Source organism: Odontesthes bonariensis, chromosome 13 (genome assembly GCF_027942865.1).
Source record: "Odontesthes bonariensis isolate fOdoBon6 chromosome 13, fOdoBon6.hap1, whole genome shotgun sequence".
Classification (NCBI taxonomy): Eukaryota; Metazoa; Chordata; class Actinopteri; order Atheriniformes; family Atherinopsidae; genus Odontesthes; species Odontesthes bonariensis.
In genome coordinates this window covers 28,188,112-28,212,022 of record NC_134518.1, presented here as the reverse complement: position 1 = coordinate 28,212,022, position 23,911 = coordinate 28,188,112, and the positions used below count along the sequence as shown (strand labels likewise).

The 23,911-nt window shown below is 36.5% G+C and overlaps 1 protein-coding gene across 4 annotated transcripts in view; it reads left to right on the top strand.

The window, feature by feature from the left end:
• lingo2 (leucine rich repeat and Ig domain containing 2) overlaps positions 1-23,154 on the top strand; it is a 216,076-nt gene extending 192,922 nt beyond the window's left edge. For all 4 annotated transcript variants that reach the window (XM_075481847.1, XM_075481844.1, XM_075481845.1 and 1 more), the window contains one exon: positions 20,177-23,154. In XM_075481847.1, the coding sequence (XP_075337962.1) occupies positions 20,189-22,030 (1,842 nt within the window). In that variant the 5' untranslated portion in view covers positions 20,177-20,188 and the 3' untranslated portion in view covers positions 22,031-23,154. The remainder of the gene's footprint in view (positions 1-20,176) is intronic.
• Positions 23,155-23,911: the final 757 nt, after the last annotated feature.

Here is a 23,911-nt window from a genome sequence, read left to right as displayed (position 1 = left end):
TCCCTTTTCATATCCTCATAATGCTCTGGCATCCTTTTCCTGTGTATATTTAATTCCATACAATGTAATTGTGGTCAAAAGATTTTATCTTTATCTCTGATAAAGTTGGGACAAAAGGTAGTCACGTGTTGCTTCAAACAAAGTCTGTCAGGAAAACTCCCCAGAAAAGCTTAGTTATAGAGATGAAAATCAAATATGTCAGAAAGGTTGTTTTTTAAGGATGTAATTGAATTAAAGCACTCAAAGTTGCATACACCATTCATTAAGAATCTGTTTTGTTTCCTCTCTTTTTCTTATTGATGCTGACAATTTGTAGTTAAGTAATCAATTGCTGGAGATCCTAACTATTCAGACCATCTGGACGATAATTAGGCCCCAGCAGTGCCCTCTAGCTTGATATCATTATGTTTCCCTTTATCCCACACCAGATTGGAACTAGTAACCTTTTCCCCTGAACTTTTCTACTGTCATGATACGGAGTCATTCGAAGAAACCCCAAGAGGCACCTTGGAACAAATATAGCAGTACTGGCCGTAATAGTCACTGATACCAAAACCTTGATGGAAAAAACAATGAAAACACATCAGTGGACAAGTATCTATAGACAAATATTACATGGATCTACTGCTTCACTAAGTGACAACAGATGGTTTGTATTGATGAAGCTGAGCCAAATTCCATTAAGATAATTAATTCAAACGAACATTAGAAAATGGATATTAGCTTAAGGAAAAACTCAATCCCAGTTCATGCTTTATCAGCTAATGAAAGCATTATCATTAGAGTGATAATAATTACAAATAAGAAAAGACCCGATTAGAAAAGTGACCTTTTACTTCCAGCCCTCACATCCCTGTTGGGTTTGTTATTTTATATGATCTTAGCGTTACATGAAAGTAAAGGCTGACTGATTTCTCACTGTAATGGTGACTCATATGAAATATCTTTAGAATTTTGTAGGTTAGCATGATTTGTGTTATGTTTTTTTTTTTTCATTATCCCCTGCACCATATCATCTTGTATTTTCTCTTTGAATATAAATATGACAAATAATGAAAATCTTTTCATGCCTCCATCACTGTCAGCCTTGTGTTGCCTCATTGTGTACTGTCATTATATCGTTGCTGTTGGTAGACACATGATGCTGCCAATGCTTCTACTATAGGCAGCAACATTAGATCTTAGTGGGTTTACAAGCTTCCTTGAAGATCATCTCTGGTTTACCACCTTATGATTGGACCCGTTTGTAGAGACATCTCGATATAAACATAAAAAGCAGTTGCTCAAGTAAGCAAGAGGTTAGAAAAAAAAGAAAGTAATAGAGAAAATGTATCTGTCTATAGTAACAAAGATGATCTGCAGTATGTTATTATAGATAAATTTTTCTTTTTCACAGAGGTGTTATTCCCAAGCAATTGGTGATTAAATTCCAGAGCAAATTATGTAATGGTTGACCATCCTGCCCCCATTTGGCCTCCAATGACTATGATGGTTCTGGTTTTTAAGCTTTTAATGGTTTAAGTTATGACATTTTGTAGTTCGTCTTTTATAATATGTACACATATACTGTATATATTTAGTGTAGTGTGTTCTGTTTTGTTATTCTTGCTGACCTGAGCTGCTGCCTGTCTTAGCCAGGACACTCTTGGAAATTAGATCTTTAATCTTAAGAGTTTTTATATTTCCTAGTTCAATAATATATGTAGCTATATATCAGATAGATCGATAGATATATATTCATCAATACTCAGAAACTATTCCTGGGTTGTCCGCAGGCATAATTTGTTAATGGGTCAAAGTTTATAGTAGTTGGCAAACTTGGTCTAAAATGGCCACAGAAATTTGTGCCTGAGCTGTCGAATAAGTTTGTCTCCCTATTACAGCACAATCTGTCAAAACCTTTCAGTAAGTCAACAGGTACAAATGTTTTTCAAGGGTATGTGCTATGGGAACACCAACAGATGGACTGAGATTCACACCAGGTTAGCCAGACAGAGGCTAAAAGGTACTGCTGCCTTATAAAACAGCTGCTGTAACAGATAAGCTCAGGACTAAAAATCCATATCCTCAGTCCTTTAGTTTTTAATGCATATGAATATACATTTAACCACAAACAAATGAAATGGCTGAAAAACCTGAATAGGAATTAGAATTATGGATGATAAATGTTTTTTGTTGTTGTTGTTTGGAGTATGCAATGTGGACAGTAATTTGCAGGCTCAAAAAGTCCCTCAGTAATATTGCAAGTGTTGTGAAAATAGTGTAATATTTTTTGTGGTGTAGTCCGCAGGATAACGGTTTCCATAATAAAACATTATTAGCCACCCTCTCCTTTCAGAATTACTTTTCAACCTTCTTAAAAGATTATCGCGGCCTTTCTCAATCACTTACCTGTGAAAAGTCAAGAAAGTCATTAAGCTAACCAGACACCTCAGTGTTCAGGATGCTGAAAATGATGGAAGAAATCACTGAAGTGCCAAAAGAAATGGCCTTGTTAATGATTTCTTTGCAAAAGGTTCTGTCTGCAGTGGAGCTGGCTTCAGCTTATCTTCAGCAAACAGACCTTTAAAGAAACCCGCCCCAGTTCTCCAGGTGGCAACAAAGTTTAACAGTAAGGAAGTGGTTGTGAGGTGACAAATACTCAAAGCATCTATTGTAGAAATAGTCATTTAGGGGAAATCTGAAACTTACTTTTTTGGCAAAGCTGGACTTCAAATGATAACAACCTTGCTGTTTGATAAATGTTGGATGGTCCTTTTGCACCATATTCTGTTTCCATCTTTATTTTCCATCAACATTTAATCCACAAGTGTTTGAGTGTCATTTTCTTGCTATTCTTAAACACATACTAGAATAAGATGTTTACATTGACTGATTCTATAGTCTGACCACTCTGGCTGATGACGCTTTTTTCGTCTATTTTCTTGTTGATTGAATGTTCAAAATGCAGTACAGTACAATCTCCATCAGATGGCAAATCTCCTTTTATATTTGGTCATAACTGCATAAAATGTGTTTCATAGGTACATTACATCAGATTTATTTATTCAAGGTGACTTACAAGAGGAAACACTTTTTTGGGGGTCAATTTGGTGTTCAGTTTCTTGTAAAAAGATACTATGACATGTGAAACAGGGAAGTTGGGGATCGAACCAGCATCCCTCTGATAGAAAGACAATCATTCTACCTCCAACTACAACCACAGTCACCCCTAACAAAAGCTCATATGAAGGCAATAGAAAGATTTAGGCTATCACTATCATTATGTCTTCAGGATTTGGTCCTTCCAAAGCTCCTCAAAGACATTTTGGCAGCATAAGAAAATAAAAAAATGCATTAATTGAAACTATTTAAACTTATACAGTTCATTGAATGATGTATTTAAAGTATGTATGTATTTAAAGTAATTTACAATTGCTTAGATATAACTCTACACATTTGCCTTATTTAGTATTTGCGGACCTGTAAAAATGCAAATTAGACTTACCTTCTAACTCCACTGCTAGCCCTCAGAACTCCCAAATCTCCCTCTCCAGAAAGATCCAAGGGGGGCTGGTCTGCTGCTCCACTTAGCTATACATAGCTAATGTGTGTGCTGGAGTTTGTGCTTCTGTTGTATGACTTAGGGCCTTGATTTAAAAAAGCCTTCTAAGACTAATGGATCTCCTGGGACACTTCAAACTATCTACTAAAACCTTCTATTTTTCAGCCTCTAAAGATACAAGAAACACATCTCAAGATACACTAGAACGGTAAACAAATAGTTGTTGAAAACATTTCTTTGCAAAAATATTTGATTATATATGACAGTTGAATATTGTAGACACATCAAGTGTCTGATAATTTAGGTTAAGATTGAAGTTTTAGAATAGAAAACCAAAATGAGAGTGATGAATGTTTTAAAACTGAATGAAAATAATTACATTTTTAACTGTGTTAGAACGTGTGTGTGGAGTGGGAGCATGAGATTGGTAGAAAGTGCACTAGTCTACTGCTCAGTGCATAAGAGTTTGTAGCCACCCACTGACATAGAAACTTGTACTTGCATTGTTCCTTGGCAATTAAAGGAGAAGTTTTTTTTTTTGTTTTTTTTAAACCTGAACCTCATTTCTGGCATAAAATACGTTCATCTACTCACCGATAACAGTGTGGTGAAAGTCGGCGTCCTTCGGGAGAGATTTAGATTACTCGAGATCTGTGTATATCCATATAACTGGAGAGAACAGGGCATTGACTAAATAAGGCATTATCTGTCGTTATTTCACCAATACTTTAAGACGAATGAATGAATGAACGCGTACTATTACACTGTTGGCTCAGAGCTGCCGTGTTGTTGTTATTAGGGGCTATCGGGGGGCTTTTCCCCTAATAATAATTCTTAAGATGTAACAGTAGTAGTAGTAATATTTGTAGCTGTATTAGAGCTGTATTGAATTCCTTTTTGCCATCTGAAACTTACCACTCATCTGTTTGATCTTGAATCAGGTCATAACTTTTTATTCTGACCACATTTCATTCAAGTCATGTCTGTAACCAAAGCATGAAAGTCTGCAGCTTTCTTCTCTGTTTGATTGAAATTTAGCAAGTGTCCATGTCTAAACTGAGGTAGAAGTACACATAAAGCATTTCACATACTGAAGTTGCCTTGAACACACTGCCTTGGCAAGCCCACTGTTAAAATATTAGCTTCCCACACCAAACCATCTCCCAGTGCTTAAACTAATCACCCAGGGCTATTGTTAGCTAAACTGTTGCAGAGCTATGCGGTCCCTGGGTGGATCCAAAAGCTTTCTCTCTGCTCCAACTTCACAAAGAGAGCAACTTCAAGGAGACATGAAACAGAATAAAATGAATAGAAGGGGAAGAATGAGAGAAAGTAGAGGATATTTTAGATTACGTTTTTGATATTTTGTGAAAATAGGAGCAAAAGTTGTACTATAACATCAACTCGACTACTGAAGGGACCTTGTTTTAGAATACAAAAAACCACCAGTTTTTTGGTGTTTAGTTATTTCAAAACTAGACCTTTCTTAGTCAACCTAATTTAGCTTGTAATTATTCTTTTCACTGATAACAAAATGCTTGGTTTATTTTGTATTTAAATATTGTTGTAGAACATTATGTATTGCGCTCCCATCACAAAACTCCAAAAGACTGAATGTGTTTCATTTATTTGTAGAAAGGCCGTTAATCTGCCTCTTTCACCCAACACCGAAGGAGGCCAACAGAGCAGAACCTGTTTTATTTTACCTTGATAATGTGAGCCAGAAGGGAATCATTTCTATCAAACACAAGGTTTTCAAACAAAAGTAACTCAATACAGCTTTTTTTTTTTTTTGACGGTAGGCATCTGCACTTTTTCATACTTCTCCAACTTGAATATTTCCAAAGTTGCTGCAACAGAGAAAGCAGTATAATTAAAAATGATTGTGTGTATGTTGATCAAATTCCAGCTACACTGTTTTGCTCTCTTTTCATGAGATGGCACTGTTCAAGCTGTGACATTACCTTAGCAGCCACTGGCAATGCAAACATGTACCTACTCATGCGTGTTTGACTGAAGCGGCCTGTGGCTTTTGGATTTGACAAGTGGCTCTCTCTCTCTTATTTCCATTTCATTTTACTCCCGCCCCTTGCTTTCCAAACATTGTTCCAAATGAGAAGCTTGTGAATGATACACTGAGACCACCGGGGGATTTTCCACATGAGTTATTCATAAACACGAGATGGGAAAGTATCATAGTGGGATAATTAATCATACAACTAAATAGAGATGAGGAATATGTTTGTTTCTCAAGTTTGACTAGCTTCTTGAGGTGAAAACACACACTTACAACATCAATATGTCAGTCACAACTGTACTTTCAAGAGATCAAACTACATCATTTGTGACTTATATAGAACACAATGTATGTCACTTTTTGTAGCATTTACATTTGTATCAAGGGAGAAGCTTAGCATCTTATTAACTTTATAACAGTAAGGCCTATGAGTATTTGGGGATTTTATTAATTTCATATTAAATTATTCCTCATTAAATGCATTTGGATGTTTTTCAAAAATATTTAAGATCTCAATCAAAGCAAATAGCATGAAAGGGTTATCATCCTCAGTGTATGGCATACATGACATTCAAAAGTAAAAAAATCTGTAGCAGTAAATACCTATATTTTTGGATATATTTTTTTTTACCCCTGTTGTTTGTCAAAAGCCAACAACCCAAATGTATTTAATTGACAATAATATCAAACAAAAATGCAGAAAATCATCTTATCTGGTGTTATCTGACATGCTGAAGCGACACTAAATTAGGTATTTTCCAAAAGATTAACAGCTGTCTTTATAATGTAGATCCCCTTTTCCTTTTATAAAGGCATATTTTTAAGGAAAAACCTACTAACTGTTTTTTGAGAGGCTATATTGAAGCATTTGATATTTATTATTAATGAACAAAAGAATAGAAAACGAGCTGATCAGTGGCAAAACATGTTGAACCATTAATCATCATATGTCTGAAACTGTTACAGACTTACAGTAGGCAGAGTACAATGATAGATGCAAGTAAATGTAAAAGGTTTTGAGTTACACTGGATGAGTAAGCTTTAATTATATATGAGATTGAGCAATGGTATGATCATTTTACCAGCCCTAAATAACTTCACAAATGCATAAATGTGGCACCTATTTACTACTGAAGGACACTTGTATCCTCCTTTGACTTCTTTTCAACTCTTCAGAAAAAAAAACAAAGACATAAAATGTAGGGGATGGTGACAAAAAAATTCTTAATTTTCTAATCATAATGAGAGCTTCAGGAAACCTTCCCCACAGTGTTTGAAGTGAACAGCACGAGGAGCCATAAAATCCCATATTGACTGAAACATTCCAGTCAAACATAAGCAGGCCATCATTTTGGGACAAAATCAGTCGCTACAAGCTGTATGTTTTATTTATGGTTTTTGTTTCACATCCACTCAAACATGTAACTTTATCAATATCCAATAAGGCTTTGTGATCCTTGCATGGACCATAATCCTACCAAGGAACCACATTTGATGGGTGATAATAGCAAACTATAAATTGGTTAAATAACCTAAATGACTGTATAACCCTCTGAGAGTTCAATAACCTCTTCATTCAATCAAGATTTAGCTGTAGGCTACAGATGTAACTGCAGTCGGATTAGCCTTTTTGTGTGAGTTCCAATGGGTAGTGATCAGTAATTCTTTATCTTTAAGTTTATGTTGTCATCAATTGTTACATAATACAACTATTGTTATATAAAAATGACATAATGTTATTACAATCCCAATTTAAGAAAAAGCTAAGAAAACCATAAACCAATATTTTGTTCACAATAAAATATAGAAAACATATCGAATGTGGAAAGTGAAAAATTGTACTATTTCATAAAAAATATTTGCTCATCTTGAATTTTGATTGCAGTAACACATCTAAAAAAAAATGGACCGGGGCAACAGAACGCTGGAAAAGTAAGTGGTACTAAAATTAATCAGCTGGAGGAGCACGTCGCACCAAGTGAGGTTGATTAATAATGCACCATTAAACTGACTGGACATAAAAAGAGCACCTTAGAAAAACAGAGTCTCTCAGAAATAAAGATTTGAACTGTCAAAGAATAAAGTTCCCCAGTGTAAAATTGTGAAGACTTTGAATATTTCACTGTCTGCAGTGCATTATTGTATCAAAAGATTCAGAGAATCTTGAGACATCCCCTTGGCTCAAAATTTATATTGGATGTTAATGATCTTTGGGCCCTTCTATGGGCTTACGAATGCATCCAGAAAGCACTGTGCCACCCACAAAGGTGGGTTACAGCTCCATCATGCAAAGAAAAAGCCATATGTGAACATAATCCTGAAATGCTCCTGTCTTTGACATGCCAAAGCTTATTTAATTTGGACCGAGACAAAAAAGAAAACTATTCTGTGGTCGGATAAATTCATCCATCCATCCATTCTATACCCGCTTAATCCGTCGGTCGGGTCGCGGGGGGGCTGGAGCCTATCCAAACAGTCATCGGGCGAGAGGTGGGGTACACCCTGGACAGGTCGCCAGTCAATCACAGGGCCACACAGAGACAAACGAGACAAACAACCACACACACGCTCACACTCACTCCTAAGGACAATTTTAGAGACACCAATGAACCTAACATGCATGTTTTTGGACAGTGGGAGGAAGCCGGAGAGAACCCACACATACACGGGGAGAACATGCAAAGTCCACACAGAAAGGCCCCAGCCAGGAGTTGTGGTCAGATAAATTGAAATTTGAAATCTATCAGACATCCAGACTAAGGAGGACCATTCAGCTTGTTATCAGCATACAATTGAAATGTTTTTCTCTGATGGTATGAAGGTGCATTAGTGCCAATGGAACTAACAAATTGCTCCTCTAGAAAGTCACTAACCTTGCTAAAACGTATATACCAGTTTTAGAGAAACATGTGCTCTCATCCAGACAACATATTTTTCAGTAAAATCCTTGCATATCAATGTTAAACCTCATATTGCATCCATTATAAAAGCTTGGCTTCATTATGGAGGAGTCCGAGTGCTGTCCAGACCATTCACCAACTGAAAACATTTGGAGCATCGTGAAATGCAAAATGTTTTTGTTTATCCATTTAGAAGCAGCTTTTATCCAAAGCGACAAATGAGGATATAACATTACAGCTAACATCAAAGCTAACAATAAGCTACATAAAAGAAAACCACTAGTCAGACTCTGTCAGAGGTGACAGTGTAGACAAAGGTGAAATAGATTCACTGAAATTAATTTTTAGAATACCAGTTTAGTGTTTATGAAAAAATCATTTGTGTTAGTACTCTTTCCATTGGAAGTGCATCTCAAGTAGAAAACTAAGACTTAAGTGGAAAAAAAGAACAATAAGCCTATGTTGCTTTTTTAAGGTACTACAAGCTTTCTATTGAAAGGAGTTTGATGGCACTCAGCTGCAATGTCAGAGGCCATAACTCTTAATGATCTTAAAACTTAGAACGGGGGAGAAGACAAAGAGGACGAGACAAAGGAACAGAGTAACATAAGAGACTGAAATCAATAATGCAAAGAACTGTGGATCCATTTTGAATTTCAAACGGTGAATGACAAACTAACTCGAAAGTATTCACACATCATTCTCTGCTTAGTCTCCTGAATTCTAAGGAGCAAATAAATATACATTTTTTTCCTTTAAGCTGCAATTTCATCACGAATATTTTCCATCCTTTTGAAAAGTGGCTAAAATCGAATCCCCATATTTCTTCATCTGTTTTGGTCATAAAGTATTTGCTCTGTGGTTCCTCATAGATAGCTGAAAACATCCTGTGCTAAACTGCACAGTCGGGACAAATAATAGCTGCTTTGATGAAATTGTAAAGCTTCACACTTTAATGAATATGGAGACATTTTTATCATTGTGTTTGCAGTGTTTCATTGCCTAAAAAACATCCTCTCAGCACTGTGCTTGGTATACACAGCACTGTCAATGGGAAATATGAGGCTTTCATTGTGCTGCATTCATACCATTTGTTTTTTTCTGAGTTTTTGCTACAGGCATTTACAGAGTCAGCATACATGTCTTCCTTTATTATGCCTGTTTGCAGACATGGCTGTATTGTTTCTCTTACCATGCTGCTTTTTTAGCCTTTGGTCTCAAGCTGTACAAGCTGTTTGGTATATTTGGTTATCATAGGAACGTTTAGATGTATTGGCCAGGATGAGATGTGTGGGTGGCAGGGTAAACGGGTTTGCCAACCACTTTTAACTGTCCCTGATGTTGAGTCACAGCAAAGATAAAACACTGACTCAGACCTGGTGTAGGCTGTCCAGACATGGGGGGGGGGGCTCTCAGGAGCCCACACAATGTGTTAACTGGGGCTTCAGATGCATTTTAATCAGTCCACACAATTTATCTCATGAGGCTTTTCAGTTTGAAGCCAGGGGAGGAAATAAAATCCACTCAAGGTTCTGCCTTACCCTTTTAAAAATCATCTCTACACTTGAGGATGAACAAGAAAACAGTCTATAGGTGAGAATGTAAAAGGTTAGTGATTAAAATTTGAGTTGGTCTATGCTGGTTATGCAAGTTTATGCTCATGACTTTCAAGGAAAGGAACACTTTGAATGTGCTTCTTTCTTGGCTCTTATCCCTTCTTTCCCTGTTTCTGGCAGCAATCTGGCATGCTTTAAGGAGCAGGTCGTTTGCACCTGCAGCCCTCTTGGTTCAAGTCTTTTTGTTGGCAAATGATACACTGTTGGTTGTACCTATGAGCAAGAAACAGCATCCCTCACAGCATCAGGATTGCTGTTACGGACTAATCTCTCTATGGGGGCAGCAGGTGGAAAAAAGAAAATCCCTCCAGGCGTCCGTGACTTATGGCAGTAGCGTTGTCTGAAATGTGAGAAGAAAAATGTCAATCCTGAATCATATGTTGTGTAAGCTGCACGTTGCAATATAACATCACCATATTTTACTCAAGTGATGATCATTGGTAGTATGTTTGAACAATTAGTCAATAAAATACTTGCTTTCATTTGTATAAAGTTCAGCCTCATGCTTGTGTGACAGGATTTTGTGGTCTCTGGTGCAACTATTGATTTTTTTCACTCAATATAAGTGTAGCTTCGTGAGCTACATGTTATATGAGGCGGTTGCGTAAAAGAACACATGCTGGATAGGACACAAGTGTCTGTTTCACTCTTATTTCACAGTTATTGCTAAGATGTCGATGGTTTTTATTATATAAAATAAATATCAAATATATCAACATATTTTATTTTGTTTATAGGCTGCGTTCCATGCTACAAAGGGTAGCATTACATGTAAGGATATAAAAGATATACCATATTTGAAGGCAAATACTACTTATTGAACCATTAGTTAATGTTTTAATATTAACTATGACTTTTGATTTAAAAAAAAATATGTATTGGTCAAAATCAATCCTATCTTTAAGTCCAAATCATCCTAATAGTCCATGTCAGTTAATTTAAGCCTCTTCATATTCACCTTCAGAATATTTTTCTTTAATCATTTATTTATTGATGTTCAGCATGTGGTAGCCTATAAACCAGTAAGATATGCTTTGGGCAATGTTTGCACTGTGAGACTATTTGCTCCTTTAAACAGTTGATTAAATGTGTGTCTTGAAAGTCTAAAGAGAAAATGAACAAAACATCCCCTCTGGAGAGCATTCTGACCTGCTAAAGTGGTATTATAAAGCACAATAACATCACGTCATCATCACTATAAAGGTGCATTAATGTTTATGTGCTATGACTCTAATTGGAGATTAAATTTATTTTTATTTTGAATAAAGAACTACAATAATCCATCATACATCACTCTTTTTTTTTTTTTTACTGATTTTTAGATGTAATGACCAGACAGTGCCCTTCCCTCACCCAATTAAGCCTTCTCATAATGTCACTATTTTGTTTTTATATTTTTTTTCCCTCCCACATTTAATCACCAAGATTTGTAACCTTTTTTTTCAAGCTCCTTCTTGTCTCCAAAGTTTAGAATTTTAATAGCTACTAAACATGGATTAACTCTCATCTCTGAGAGGCTTTTCCTGAGGGATGATTCGAGATCCGATTGTTTGACAAGCTCACTTTGACTCACTCCCAAACCAAGAGTTATCAGACTAAAAATAAAAGCAACTGACTCAATCTACCAAGTTTATCTCTAATTAACAGGGATTAATTGAGCTTTGACTTCACTCTTCAAGCCAAGCAGAAGGTTAATTTGTGCGCGCAAGCCTATTATCGCCCCTAGGCTGTTGATCCTCAGTTTTAAGGGCTCTGGGTCCCAAAACTCTAAATCATGTGACTATGATCATGTTTCTACTGCAGTGAAGTGTATTAATGAATTTTATAGTTTAACACACAGTTTAAAACAGGGGTTCTAAGACTTTTTTCACTGCCATCTGCAGGCATTAAAAATCCACAAGACTAAATCAACTGACATTCTTCTTTAGTTTTCTTTATTTTGTTCCCTCTTCTATGAGAGAAACTGCTGCTTTTTCCTTTTAATTATCTGTGTTTGGCAAAATTGAAGGTGGCACAGTCATTTAATCGTGTCCTGGTCACATCTTGTGCAGGCATTCTGTTGCATGAGAAGCCAAAAAGAGTTTGTTTCATTAAAAGAGTACAGTGTCACTTTGCATGTTAGTTAGCAGCATTGCTGCCCTTTGTAGAAAGATCCTCTCAATAATGGATAAGCCAAAGAGCGTTGCTGTGTCTTCCCACTCATTATGGACGCATTTGATTATTAACCAATGCTCTTTGGAAAAGGTGGCATTATTGTAAGCTCAGACAGTGAACTAACCTGCATGTTAATAACATATTTCCTTCAGGGAAGGGTTGTCATAAGCTTTTAAGAACTGATAAAACAAAAAGATGATCTGAGAAATTTCCCTTAAAATGATCCATATGAGGCTGTCCTGTTATTCATATGGTTTTGCATGCCCTCTGCTGTTTGTAAAAAGCAACAATTTGTCTTTTCTTGACTTAACAAACATGAATGAATGCAGGGCATATGCATGTGTCAAAGTGCTGACATGGTTTTTATTTCTTTCTTCAGTGAATTAGAAATATTGCATGTGGAGTTTGTCTTTTCTGAATAAGTCTCCTTTCATATTAGTCTCTCATTATAACCTGCAAAGAGTTGGACCTGCTGGCGTGAGGACAGCCATGTCAGATGCTAGTGCAGAAGAGAGCTTGCTATAAAACCCAGTATGTAGCATATTCATACCCTGCATGATTACACATAATGTTGCTTTCATTATTGCTGTATTCCTCACACAACCCTTTTCCTCTGCAGCCTTTGCATGCGCTCTCAGAGTTCATTTCCCTCCTTTCCCTGCCTTCTAAAGCAGCTCTTCTTCCAGATCAATCTTCCACGGCAGAATATCAAAATGTGACGCTTTGATTATGCTTTTTAAGAAGTGTTGATAATTTGTGGGTAAAGAAAGCAACTGTCTCTCCCAACACCCGCCACAAACGCAGAGAAGATTTTTTGCGTGAGGAGGAATTACATTATGTGCAATGATCAGAGCCTGGGGGCCACATCCAACACGGTATGAAAACCTTTCCAGAGGAGATAGAGGCAGGCCAGTTTCACAAGTGGCTTTTTATTGGTTGATTGCACTGAGGCCAGGTTGTTATCTTAAAGCCTCAAACTACTTGGGCAAAATAAGAAGTGCCTTGTGAGCTGTATGGTGTGCAAACTCACTCCTCAGATAAAATGCCAAAGCAGTATGTATACAACTGACAGTTTACCAGGATTATAGCTTAAGATACTAAGAGTAAGCAGAATGTACTGTTTACAACGTAAACCAGTGAAACAGAATGTCATTACAAGTGAATAAGAAGACGATGTACATAATTTGGATTTTTATTTTGTTTTTGGTAAACCGACAGATGAGTAATTTTCATGCCTCTAAAGCCTAAATTCAAATGGATTTTAGACACATGACTTTTAAAAGTCTATAATAGAGTATGAGTAGGGCCTATGCTAAATTCAGTTCACTGTTTTTTTTTTTCCCAAAATGTTCTTACAAATTTTGAGGACAACCTAAAAAGCCAACCTCTGCTACAGCGAGGTCTTACCATTGAATGGTTTAATATATCATTTGGCTTAATTATATTTACTCCATATTGGAGCTGAGGGGATAATTATTTGGTAAATAATTTGAAATACAACATGGTCAGTGGGTGTCCACTCAGCATGACTTGGGGAGAGACACTGATGAGCAAACTGACCCTTGATTGCTTGACTAAGTTGGTTCCAATTAAAACAACATCAATTGTTTTTGTGAATTTTCTGCCTGCTGGATCAGGAAGAAGCACGTTTAGTCTGAACATGTTGTATCTGTATCACTGCATTTACATTATCTAAATCATTCATTATCTAAGTCATGCATTACAACACTTTTGTTATTTTGCAGTAATCAATGCAAAAGCACACCAGACTAAGTAACTCAATTAGAGGTTTTCATGATCTTTACTTTCCTATTGAAGAGAATTGATGAATTAATAAACATAAAAGTCCAGATTTAATTTTGAATTATTATGACGCTCATAGTAATTAAACAAACTCCTCAACTTTCAAATTGAGAGATTAGTTCCTTTTTATTCAGCTTTTTAGAAGAAACAACATAATTTATTGACTTTCAGCTACCGTCAACATCCTTTAGAGGTGAATGAATAATAATTAACTTAAAAGCTTGTTTCTGCTATGTTGTTTTCTTACAGTTTTATTGAAATTCAAGAAGTCGTGCTGGCTCACTTTTTCTGGTTACACATCATTATTATCATTTGTTGTAATCGAAACTCATTTGAGTCATTATACCTGTGTGGATATAGTACAAGGTTACATAGATTGAATATATAAATATATATATATATATTTTTTTTTTAGAGTTAAGGGAAAAAAAGGAAAATCAATGCCACCAAAGGTGCGCAAAGGCAGATATTTGGCAATAGTATGAAAGATAACAACTAACTGCCTGAGGTGTGATTGTGCCCCCCTTTATAAAGTGGCAAATATGTTCAGATAAATTTCCCTTTGCAGCAAAATTAATCATGAATCATCTATGGCCAAACATATTGGATCTGTTGGAACTAACCGTCTGACCAACTGAGTGCAAATGCTTACCATGATGACATTACGCAGGTGACAACACAATAGTTGTTCACATTGAAGGTTTGTCAGACACCATTAGCTGTTATTACCTCCCTCTCAGGATCCAACCCCGCACTAATGTGGGTCAGGGGCCACTTTATAGGAACATATTTACTATGCCGTCTTATCTCACAGTGTATTGCTGGATTTCTGTCATTGGATTCCTACCGAAAGTCACTGGAAGCATCCACAATATTGAGATAAAGAAAAAAAACATATGAGAAAATGCAGATTATGCATTGCTCCTTTAAACCGAGTTGTCGGACAGATATTTTTGTATCTGCAAGTACTCTATTCAAATTCAGTTTCTTTTTATATCAGAGGGATTGTTAAAAATGTCAGTACCTCTTTCATAAGTGCAATTTAAAAAAAAGAAAAATACATTAATTTATTATGTAAGAAAATATATTATTCTCCATGAAACTCTGACAAAGTGTTCCACTGACTACATAGTAACAGTTATCTATACTTACTATGCTCATACTTGCTTATGATTTTAACCGTGAAAAACAACTTCTCCTCAACAGGAAATGGATATTTCTCTGTGTCTAAATCCTGACGATAGTTTACTTTAACATGAGAATTTTTTTTTTCAAAAGTAGTAAGTAGCTCTCAATCACTTATTTCTAAACAGCTCAAAAATTACATGTTGTTAAACTTACATTTTAAGATGTTGCCCTGGGCATCTACCTATTTCAATGCAGCTGCTCTTGCACACAGGACACACTTCAGTGGGTGCAATTAATTATGCACTTGCATTATGGTGCTCTCATTCAGAAGTGAACAGGTGAGAGGGTCACATCACATGCTCACTCTTACTCTGATTACACTCTGTTGCAAAGAAATCCATCTCTATCCTGATTAGACTCCCTCTTAGTAAACCATTGAATCATATGGTGGCAATCACAAGGTGGTTATTATGTGAGAAGAATCTGACAAAAAACACAATCGTGCATAAAATCTGCTCTACAGAGAAGTGTACGTAAAAATTTACATGATTGTTTTTGTTCTTTTTTTTTATTTATCCCATCTCCTCTCCTATCCGAGGGGGAATGAAAAACTCAACTCCGAGACCACAGACTGAGATGATTAATAACACATCTAAAATGGGAAAATCTATAGTTCAATTGGTTGTACCAATAGATTCAGAGACCACTCAAGATGATCTTTTTTCAAACTTTTAAAATGTAAAAAGAAGAAAGAAAAATGGATTACCGCAATTCACAGAGACAACTTAAACTTAGCCATGGAAATGTGGATGACATGTTCAATTTTTGGTCAAGAATAATTTTTGTGCAATATTTTGATGTTCCATAGAATAGCTAGGCTATTTAAAATATCATATTAATAGTCCATGTTACTGCAATGTTTTAGTTAGCATTGTGTATCTGGCCGTGTTCCATCAACACAACACAGATGTTTGTACAATTTGACAAAGTTAGCTAAAAACATTGATTTCTGTCTAATGGTGTTTATTACAAAAGTTTGAGTAAAATAAAAGAGTTAGCATGAACTTGTCTCTGTACAACAACAATATCCATTGGGATACTTGTTACCAATTTTGCTGAAAATCTTGCCTTGATGGACGAGTAATCAAAGGGCTTTAAATCCCTTTAGACTTTGCTTTTGTTATATAGAAATTATGTATATGTAACATCCAAAAAGATGTTGATGTCGGCTGATACTTTCATAGGTCACAGAGATGCCTTTCTAGACCAGCAGCATTTAAGATGATATTCACGCTTTACATTCCCAGTCCCAGAATTCAGAGGCAGCTAAAATACAACGGAAGTCTCCATAGACTTGCTAAGAAATTTAGCAATAAAACCAAAATCATAAGATAGCAACAAACTATTTTGTTTCACTTATTCGACATAACCTCATAATGTGTTTGTATATTTTCTATACTCTATTTACCAAAAAATTATCCATTATCCATTTTCAAAGTGCTAGCATTCTGCTCATTTCCTACACTCTAGATCATGAAGTCTATTTCAAAATCTTCAAACTTGCTTTGTTCTCCTAGCAGGGTGATAAACCAGCATAAACCACAGCCAACTGTTTTCTTCAAGTTTTCTGCTACTTAATGCAGAAAGGTAACCAAATAAATGTGATGTCTAAAGTTAAATAAAAAGCAGCAGAAAATAAAAATGTAGATGAAAGTGGGCCGATAAAAGAGCATTTAGAGGGTTCAATTTTCACTAAAGGGTCCAAAGAGCCTCATGTTTGTGTGTATCATTCGTGCAGATCTGTTGTATACCATCCATCTGGTTTTTAGCTTAAGGCTGAGATGGCTGAAGTGTGACTTGTTTATTTACAGAGGGTGAAAGTGAAATCTTGAATTGATGAACACACTTGCAAGAATTTACATAATGAGCACACATCATGAGCACAAACCAGATAGAAATGTCTGAGACGTGGAGCTCTGAGTATTTTGGGGTTTGTATGACGATTTATCATCATGTGTCCATTTGGATTCAATTGGTTGTGGGTATTTAATGAATGCGCAATCTTTTCAAATAGTATAAAGCAGCTGTGGTAAACAGATACTAAAATGATCAAATATATCAAATATATCAAAGTGCCAATAACTTATTTTCCACTGCCTTATGTGAACAAACATCCCACCTCTTTGTGTTTCTCCTTCCACCTGTAAAGTACTCATTCTACACTTGGCACCCAAACAAAATAATCAGGGTGGATCTCAAGTTCATGAGCATATACCAGCAGTTGTTTAACTGCTGGTTTTAACTAGTCGTTAAAATCAATAACAGGCTCTTTTTTCACATACACACCCGAGTAACTTGTGTTTACTTTTTACACACAATGATTAGCAAGACTAGAATTTGAACAAGAAATGTGAGGAAACTTTGTTATATGGACATGGTGCTACATTCAGTGTGAGAAATCCTTTAAATTCAAACTTTTTCAAAACATGCAAAAAGTAATGCCTTGAATTAAGCTTTATGACAAACAAGGGAAAGAAATCACACACATTAGTGCCATGAATATAGACAAAAGCAAACAAAATCTGAGGTCAGTGACAAACAATTACAGCTGAAAATGGCAAATCTACCCATATAGCAAATGTTATTACTAGGGCTGTGACTCGATTAAAATTTTTAATCGCGTTAACTACAGGCTTTGAAATTAATTAATCGAAATTAATCGCATTTTAATCACATATACTTTATCCTTTAGAAAATTAACATTTTCAACAATATTTCAACAAACACAGAACATATCCCTATTTGAAATCTGAATGTAGCATGCATGAAAACACAGTATATAGAATCTTGGATGTTAAGCTGTGTTGGGCCCCCGTTAGCTTCCACGCTAGCTGCTACATGTTTAGCGTTGAGGTGATATTTGAGGCTTGATACGCTGCGGTGATACGCAAATTCCTTGTTGCATAATCTGCACACAACCACGCTCTTGTCGACGCTTTCATCCGTCTGTATTTAAAAAAAAAATAATTATAGTGTGCGATTAAAATGCGTTATTTTTTTTAACGCGCTAATATGTGTGTAGTTAATTAATCGAAATTAACGCGCTAAAGTCCCAGCCCTAGTTATTACATGTAAACTAAATGTCCTTTGCAACAAAAGACAAGGTTCATGAATGCATACAAAGAAACTGCCTGCTCTTGGATTGTTTGTTGGCTGAATCACCCCCAATATTAGCATTGGTCATTGCATAGCAAAGACAGGGAAAGCCAGTGTCAGCTGCTGGCCAGTAGAAATGTGGGTGGGGCCAAATTAGCATTTTCATAGATCCCCATTCACTGAATAAGGAAGAGAATGAAAGTCATATCCTTCTCATAACTTTCTAAGAAAAACATTTAAATGTACAATTTGGAGGGACAGAGATTCATGTTTAGAGTATTTACAATCGTTGGACTTTCAGTTTCATTATAAATGTAGATCTAGTCATGACAGACCTCGGGTCAGCTGGTAGCTTGTTTTAAAGTGTAGGACCACATTAACTGTAAGTACACTCAACAGACTTGATCTAAATCTGTGTTCAGCTAGAAAACCTTCACCAGATAAGCTGAGAAGTCTGATTGGGTTGGTGAGCATGGCAGAGATGCACTGAGGGGCTGAACCAAAGAGCTTTATGGAGTATTAGGAGGGTTTTGAAAGGGATTCTGTATTGAACAGATGATGGAAGGACTTCAGTATTGAACTATATATGTTATTTTCATCCTGGGTTTTGAATGAGTTGAAGTCCTCCTACTGATAATCCTTTAAATAAAGCACAAATGAAGCAGTCCAATTGAATTAATATGAATGTGTGGACCAATTTCTAAGCATCAGTTTGAGAAAATAATTTTTGACCTTTTAACAGATCTATGTGCCATCATGTTGACAGTATCACAATGGTAGAAATACATGTAATTTTTTTCCTATCATTTTTGTGTCTCTGACATTAAGTGCTTGGCACGTTGCCAGCCAAGATGTTTTTCCAAATATTTTGCATTCTTAAGAATGGGTGTGTCATCAAAAATCTTTGGATCACAATCTGTTGAGGTTATTCCTGTCATTGTTTAAATTAAGAAAGCTCATGACTCACCAAATGAAGCAGGGACAGTTGTGGATATAAGGATTTCATAATTTTATATCATCTGCTTAATGCACTTATTATGCAATATTATGTGTATGTATATGAATTGGCCTATGGGTAAAAAAAAACATTCATAGAAAATTTTCAGATGGTTTTAATTAATCTTTTTTCTTTCCAGAGGCTGCATGACTATGGCTTATTTGGGATGTGTTGAGTTGTTTGTTTATTGTTCGAACAATTTCCTAAATTTGATTTAGAATTTTTCCAAACAAGGCATTACTGTATTTGCTTTTGTGACAATGTTTGTTTTTTTCCCATGGCCTTTGTAATTTCACCTTGTGATACTTTACTTAGAATAACTCTAAACACTTTCAGAGCTATTTTACTGGGCAACAAAAAGTTGCCAAACAGTGGGAAGCAGAAGGGGTATATATTCTCTCAAAGTATCTTATTTTGATGAAAACCAGAATAACTTACCTATTACCAAGGATGCGTTGTAAGCCAGCACAGTTAGGGCCTGATGAGTATCTCATGTAAGAAAGGAAAGCAAAGACAGAAAGATTTACCCGGTGGTGAAAAAATGCAGAATCAGAAGGTTTTTTAGTGTAATTCACTTGGAAAACACTTTGAAATGGGCCCCAGTTATTCAATTTGCCTTTATATGAATAAATTACCAGTTGGGAACTGGAGAGCAAATATTCAATGTTTGTGCGCTATAGGCTTCATTCGATCTGTTATACAACATTACTACATCCACCTTTGGCCATTCTTCTCCATAGCTGACTGAGTCCTTTCATATTATTTACAATATCAATTTATTTTACAGGTATACAGCTACCACAAGAATACTGAATCCCTAACTAAGCTTTCTTTCTGTCTTTGTTCTTTGTATTTTTTCAGAGCCTTGACATAATGGTGGACTGTATGAGCAAAGTCATGCCGCACACGGTCATCTCATGCTGGCAGCCTTTCCTGGGACTGGCCCTTGTGGCTGTCTTTGTGAGTTCTACCTTGGGATGTCCCTCACGCTGTGAGTGTTCAGCACAGACTAAGGCAGTTGTCTGTCACCGCAAGCGCATGCCCACCATCCCAGATGGCATCCCTACTGAGACCAGGATCCTTGACCTGAGTAAGAATAAGATGACAATGATCAACCCTGATGACTTTGTTGCCTTTCCGGGGCTTGAGGAACTTGACCTCAGTGGAAATCTTATCAGCTATGTTGAGCCTGGAGCTTTTAACGCCCTGTTTAACATGCACTCACTCAGTCTTAAGAGCAATCGTATCAAACTCATCCCTCTGGGTGTTTTCACAGCCCTAACAAATCTTACCCGACTGGATATAAGTGACAACAAGATTGTCATCCTCCTGGATTATATGTTCCAAGACTTGCATAATCTTAAATTTTTGGAAGTGGGTGACAATGATCTGGTTTATATTTCTCACCGTGCATTCAGTGGACTTATAAGCCTGGAAATACTAACCTTGGAAAGATGCAACCTTACAGTTGTACCCACAGAGGCCCTCTCCCACCTGCACAACCTAGTTAGTCTCCATCTGCGTTACCTAAGCATTAGCACTTTGCTTCCATACTCATTCAAAAAGCTTTTCCGGCTGCGTCATTTAGAAATTGATAACTGGCTTTCACTAGACCATGTCCCAGCTAACACTCTACATGGCCTAAACCTGACAACGCTGTTTATGACCAACACCAACTTGTCCTCTTTCCCCTACCAAGCCCTTAAGCATCTGCCCTATCTGACATACCTTAATCTATCTTACAACCGCATCAGGCACATTGAAGGTGGTATGTTGATGGAGCTGGTTCGGCTTCGAGAGTTGCATCTAGTTGGAGCTCAACTGACCGCTATTGAACCGTATGCCTTCCAAGGCCTGAGGGGTCTCAAGGTTCTCAATGTCTCCCACAACCGACTGGACACACTGGAGAAGGGTGTATTTCAGTCTCCTGAGGCTCTGGAGGTTCTTCTGATTGACAACAACCCCTTAGTGTGTGACTGTCGTCTCATGTGGATCCTACAGAAAAGGCACTCCATCTTCTTTGGGGAATCTCAGCCAGAGTGTAGCACACCTGAGGGCATCCGTGGACGACCTTTTAAGGAGTTTAAGGAGACTCTTCTGTCTTATTATGTGACATGTACCAAGCCAAAAATTCGTGAGAATAAAACGCAAACTATTACAGTAGATGAGGGCCAACAGGCGATATTACGCTGTAGTGCTGATGGGACACCAAGGCCCAGTGTGTCTTGGTTGTCCCCACGTCGACGTGTGCTAACAAGTAGGAGCCATGGAAGAGTGATGGTCCACAACAATGGCACACTGGAGATAAAGTCAGCAGAGATGCAAGACAGCGGAGTGTACCTTTGCCTTGCCTCCAACACTGCTGGGAATGACACCCTAATGACTTCATTAGCAGTGAAAAGTCTGGGATCATTGTATGCTAACAGGACCCAGTACTACACAGATCCCAGCAATACCACTGCCAATGGGACATCCAACGTGACCCTCGGTTTGGACCTGAAGACTATATTAGTTTCAACAGCTATGGGTTGTTTCACGTTCTTGGGAGTGGTCTTATTTTGCTTCCTGCTCCTTTTTGTTTGGAGCAGAGGAAAAGGAAAACATAAAAACAACATAGATGTTGAGTATGTGCCACGGTCAAAGTCCAATGGCACTAATGTTGATTCAGCCGAGGGACAAGCTGGTCCTCGTCGTTTTAACATGAAAATGATGTGAATTGTTTTTTACATGTATAAATATATATAGAAAGAGATGCAAGACTGGATGGTGGAAATGCCCAAAGTACAATGTATTTTTTTTTAAATGCGACGACTGAACTTTTAACTTCTGCAGGGAGAGTGGTCACGAAAATCCTTAGGGCGTCATAATAAAATGAGCAGTACCTTAAGCCAGTGGATCTTACCGTAATGCTTGGATGTTGTGTTTCAAATATGAGGAGCAGAACAGAACTTTTATCATTTGCCAGCTGGCAACTTCTTGGATGAGGACTGGAAACAGTTGTTGCCATTGGGACTTGGAGGGAAAAGGTGTCATGTACCATCTTTTTGAAATTTGTATGCCCAAAAAGAAGCCCTCGGTTTCGGGTTGACTCTACAGACTCAGCTGAACCATGTACAGTACAAATTTGTATCTAAGCTATTAACCTACTTTGTTTAGTCTTGCGCCATGCTTATTCACTGAACAAATCAATGAAACAGACCATTTTTTTCTTTTGTTCAGTACTATGTGTACCTAATGCTCCATAATGTACATGTATGTACATATTCATTCAAGAGAACTATTCATAGCAATATTCATGGGATGCATTAGCCAAAACTGATATAACCCCACATGTTAAACAAGAACATTTTTCAGACTTTTCAAGATTCCATTGATCCAGGAAGGGCTTTTATGGCTGATTATCTGTCCTTGTTCCCTCAATTGACACGTGGATAATAATGAGTATATATTATTTACTAATAACAATAAAAAAATGGTTTCATTTATCAAAAATACATAGAATTTTACAAAAAAAAAAAATCAGTCCTTCAACAGTGTTCAGGAACTAACATTACACGAGGATCATCAAGACCGTGACCCAGCATTGGTCAAAGTACCTACGTGAACCACCTTTCTGTCCTATTTTTGTCTCTTTTCATTCCTTTAACTGTATCTTTGCTAGTTGGCAAACTACATGTGTCAATTTTACAAGTGACATTTGCATCATTTTCCCCTGTAGGAAATTTGGACTTTGTTGTGGTAGTTCTCCATTTTGTTGTTGAATCATTTAGATTGTGTAAACTTCAACAGTAAAAGTGAAAAAAAATGTATGTGAAATAAATGAATATGTATTTGTAACAATGAGTCTGACTAAATGGCTAATACATGACAAAATCTTCACAGCCTCACTGAAAGACATTTCATGGTGTGGGTCTACATTTAACACACGTTTATCACTGATTCATTTACACTTCAAACACTGAAATGTTTACATTTTACATATCAAAATTGAGAAATGACGGCATATAGTATGATTCAATAGATTGATTAAGATTTGTGTAAATTTCTAATTTTGGTCATTAATTGTTACAATTAGGGCTGCCGCAAACGATTATTTTGATAGTAGACTAATCACCGATTATCTTTTTCGATTAGTCGACTAATCGGATCATACGTAAATTGAATGTAAAACCTACAGCTTATCGCACCAGCATGCAGCTGCTCTTATATAACCTTCATTAGCTTTCAGCTTGAAGTGTTTAAGGTATATGCTAACTTAAAATGAAGACAATTAAGATGATAGTTCATTAAACCTTTAATAAAATATGCAGCTTGTAGAAACAAACAATTGTTTAACTGTGAAGCATAAAGTGCAAACAGCTAAAATAAGTAAAATAAGGATTAGGCACTGGCCTAAATATCACAAAAATAAATACTTTAGGATTTTCTTTCCTTCATTTGTCTCTGGCATCAAACATAGCTACATTTAAATCAAATGAGGTAGGCACCTGAAACTAATTAATTACTCACAATAATAAAGTTTTGGTCTCACTGACTCAAAAATAACAAAAGTGCATTTTGTGCTCATTGCTCACAACTGTATTTACAGCTATCAAT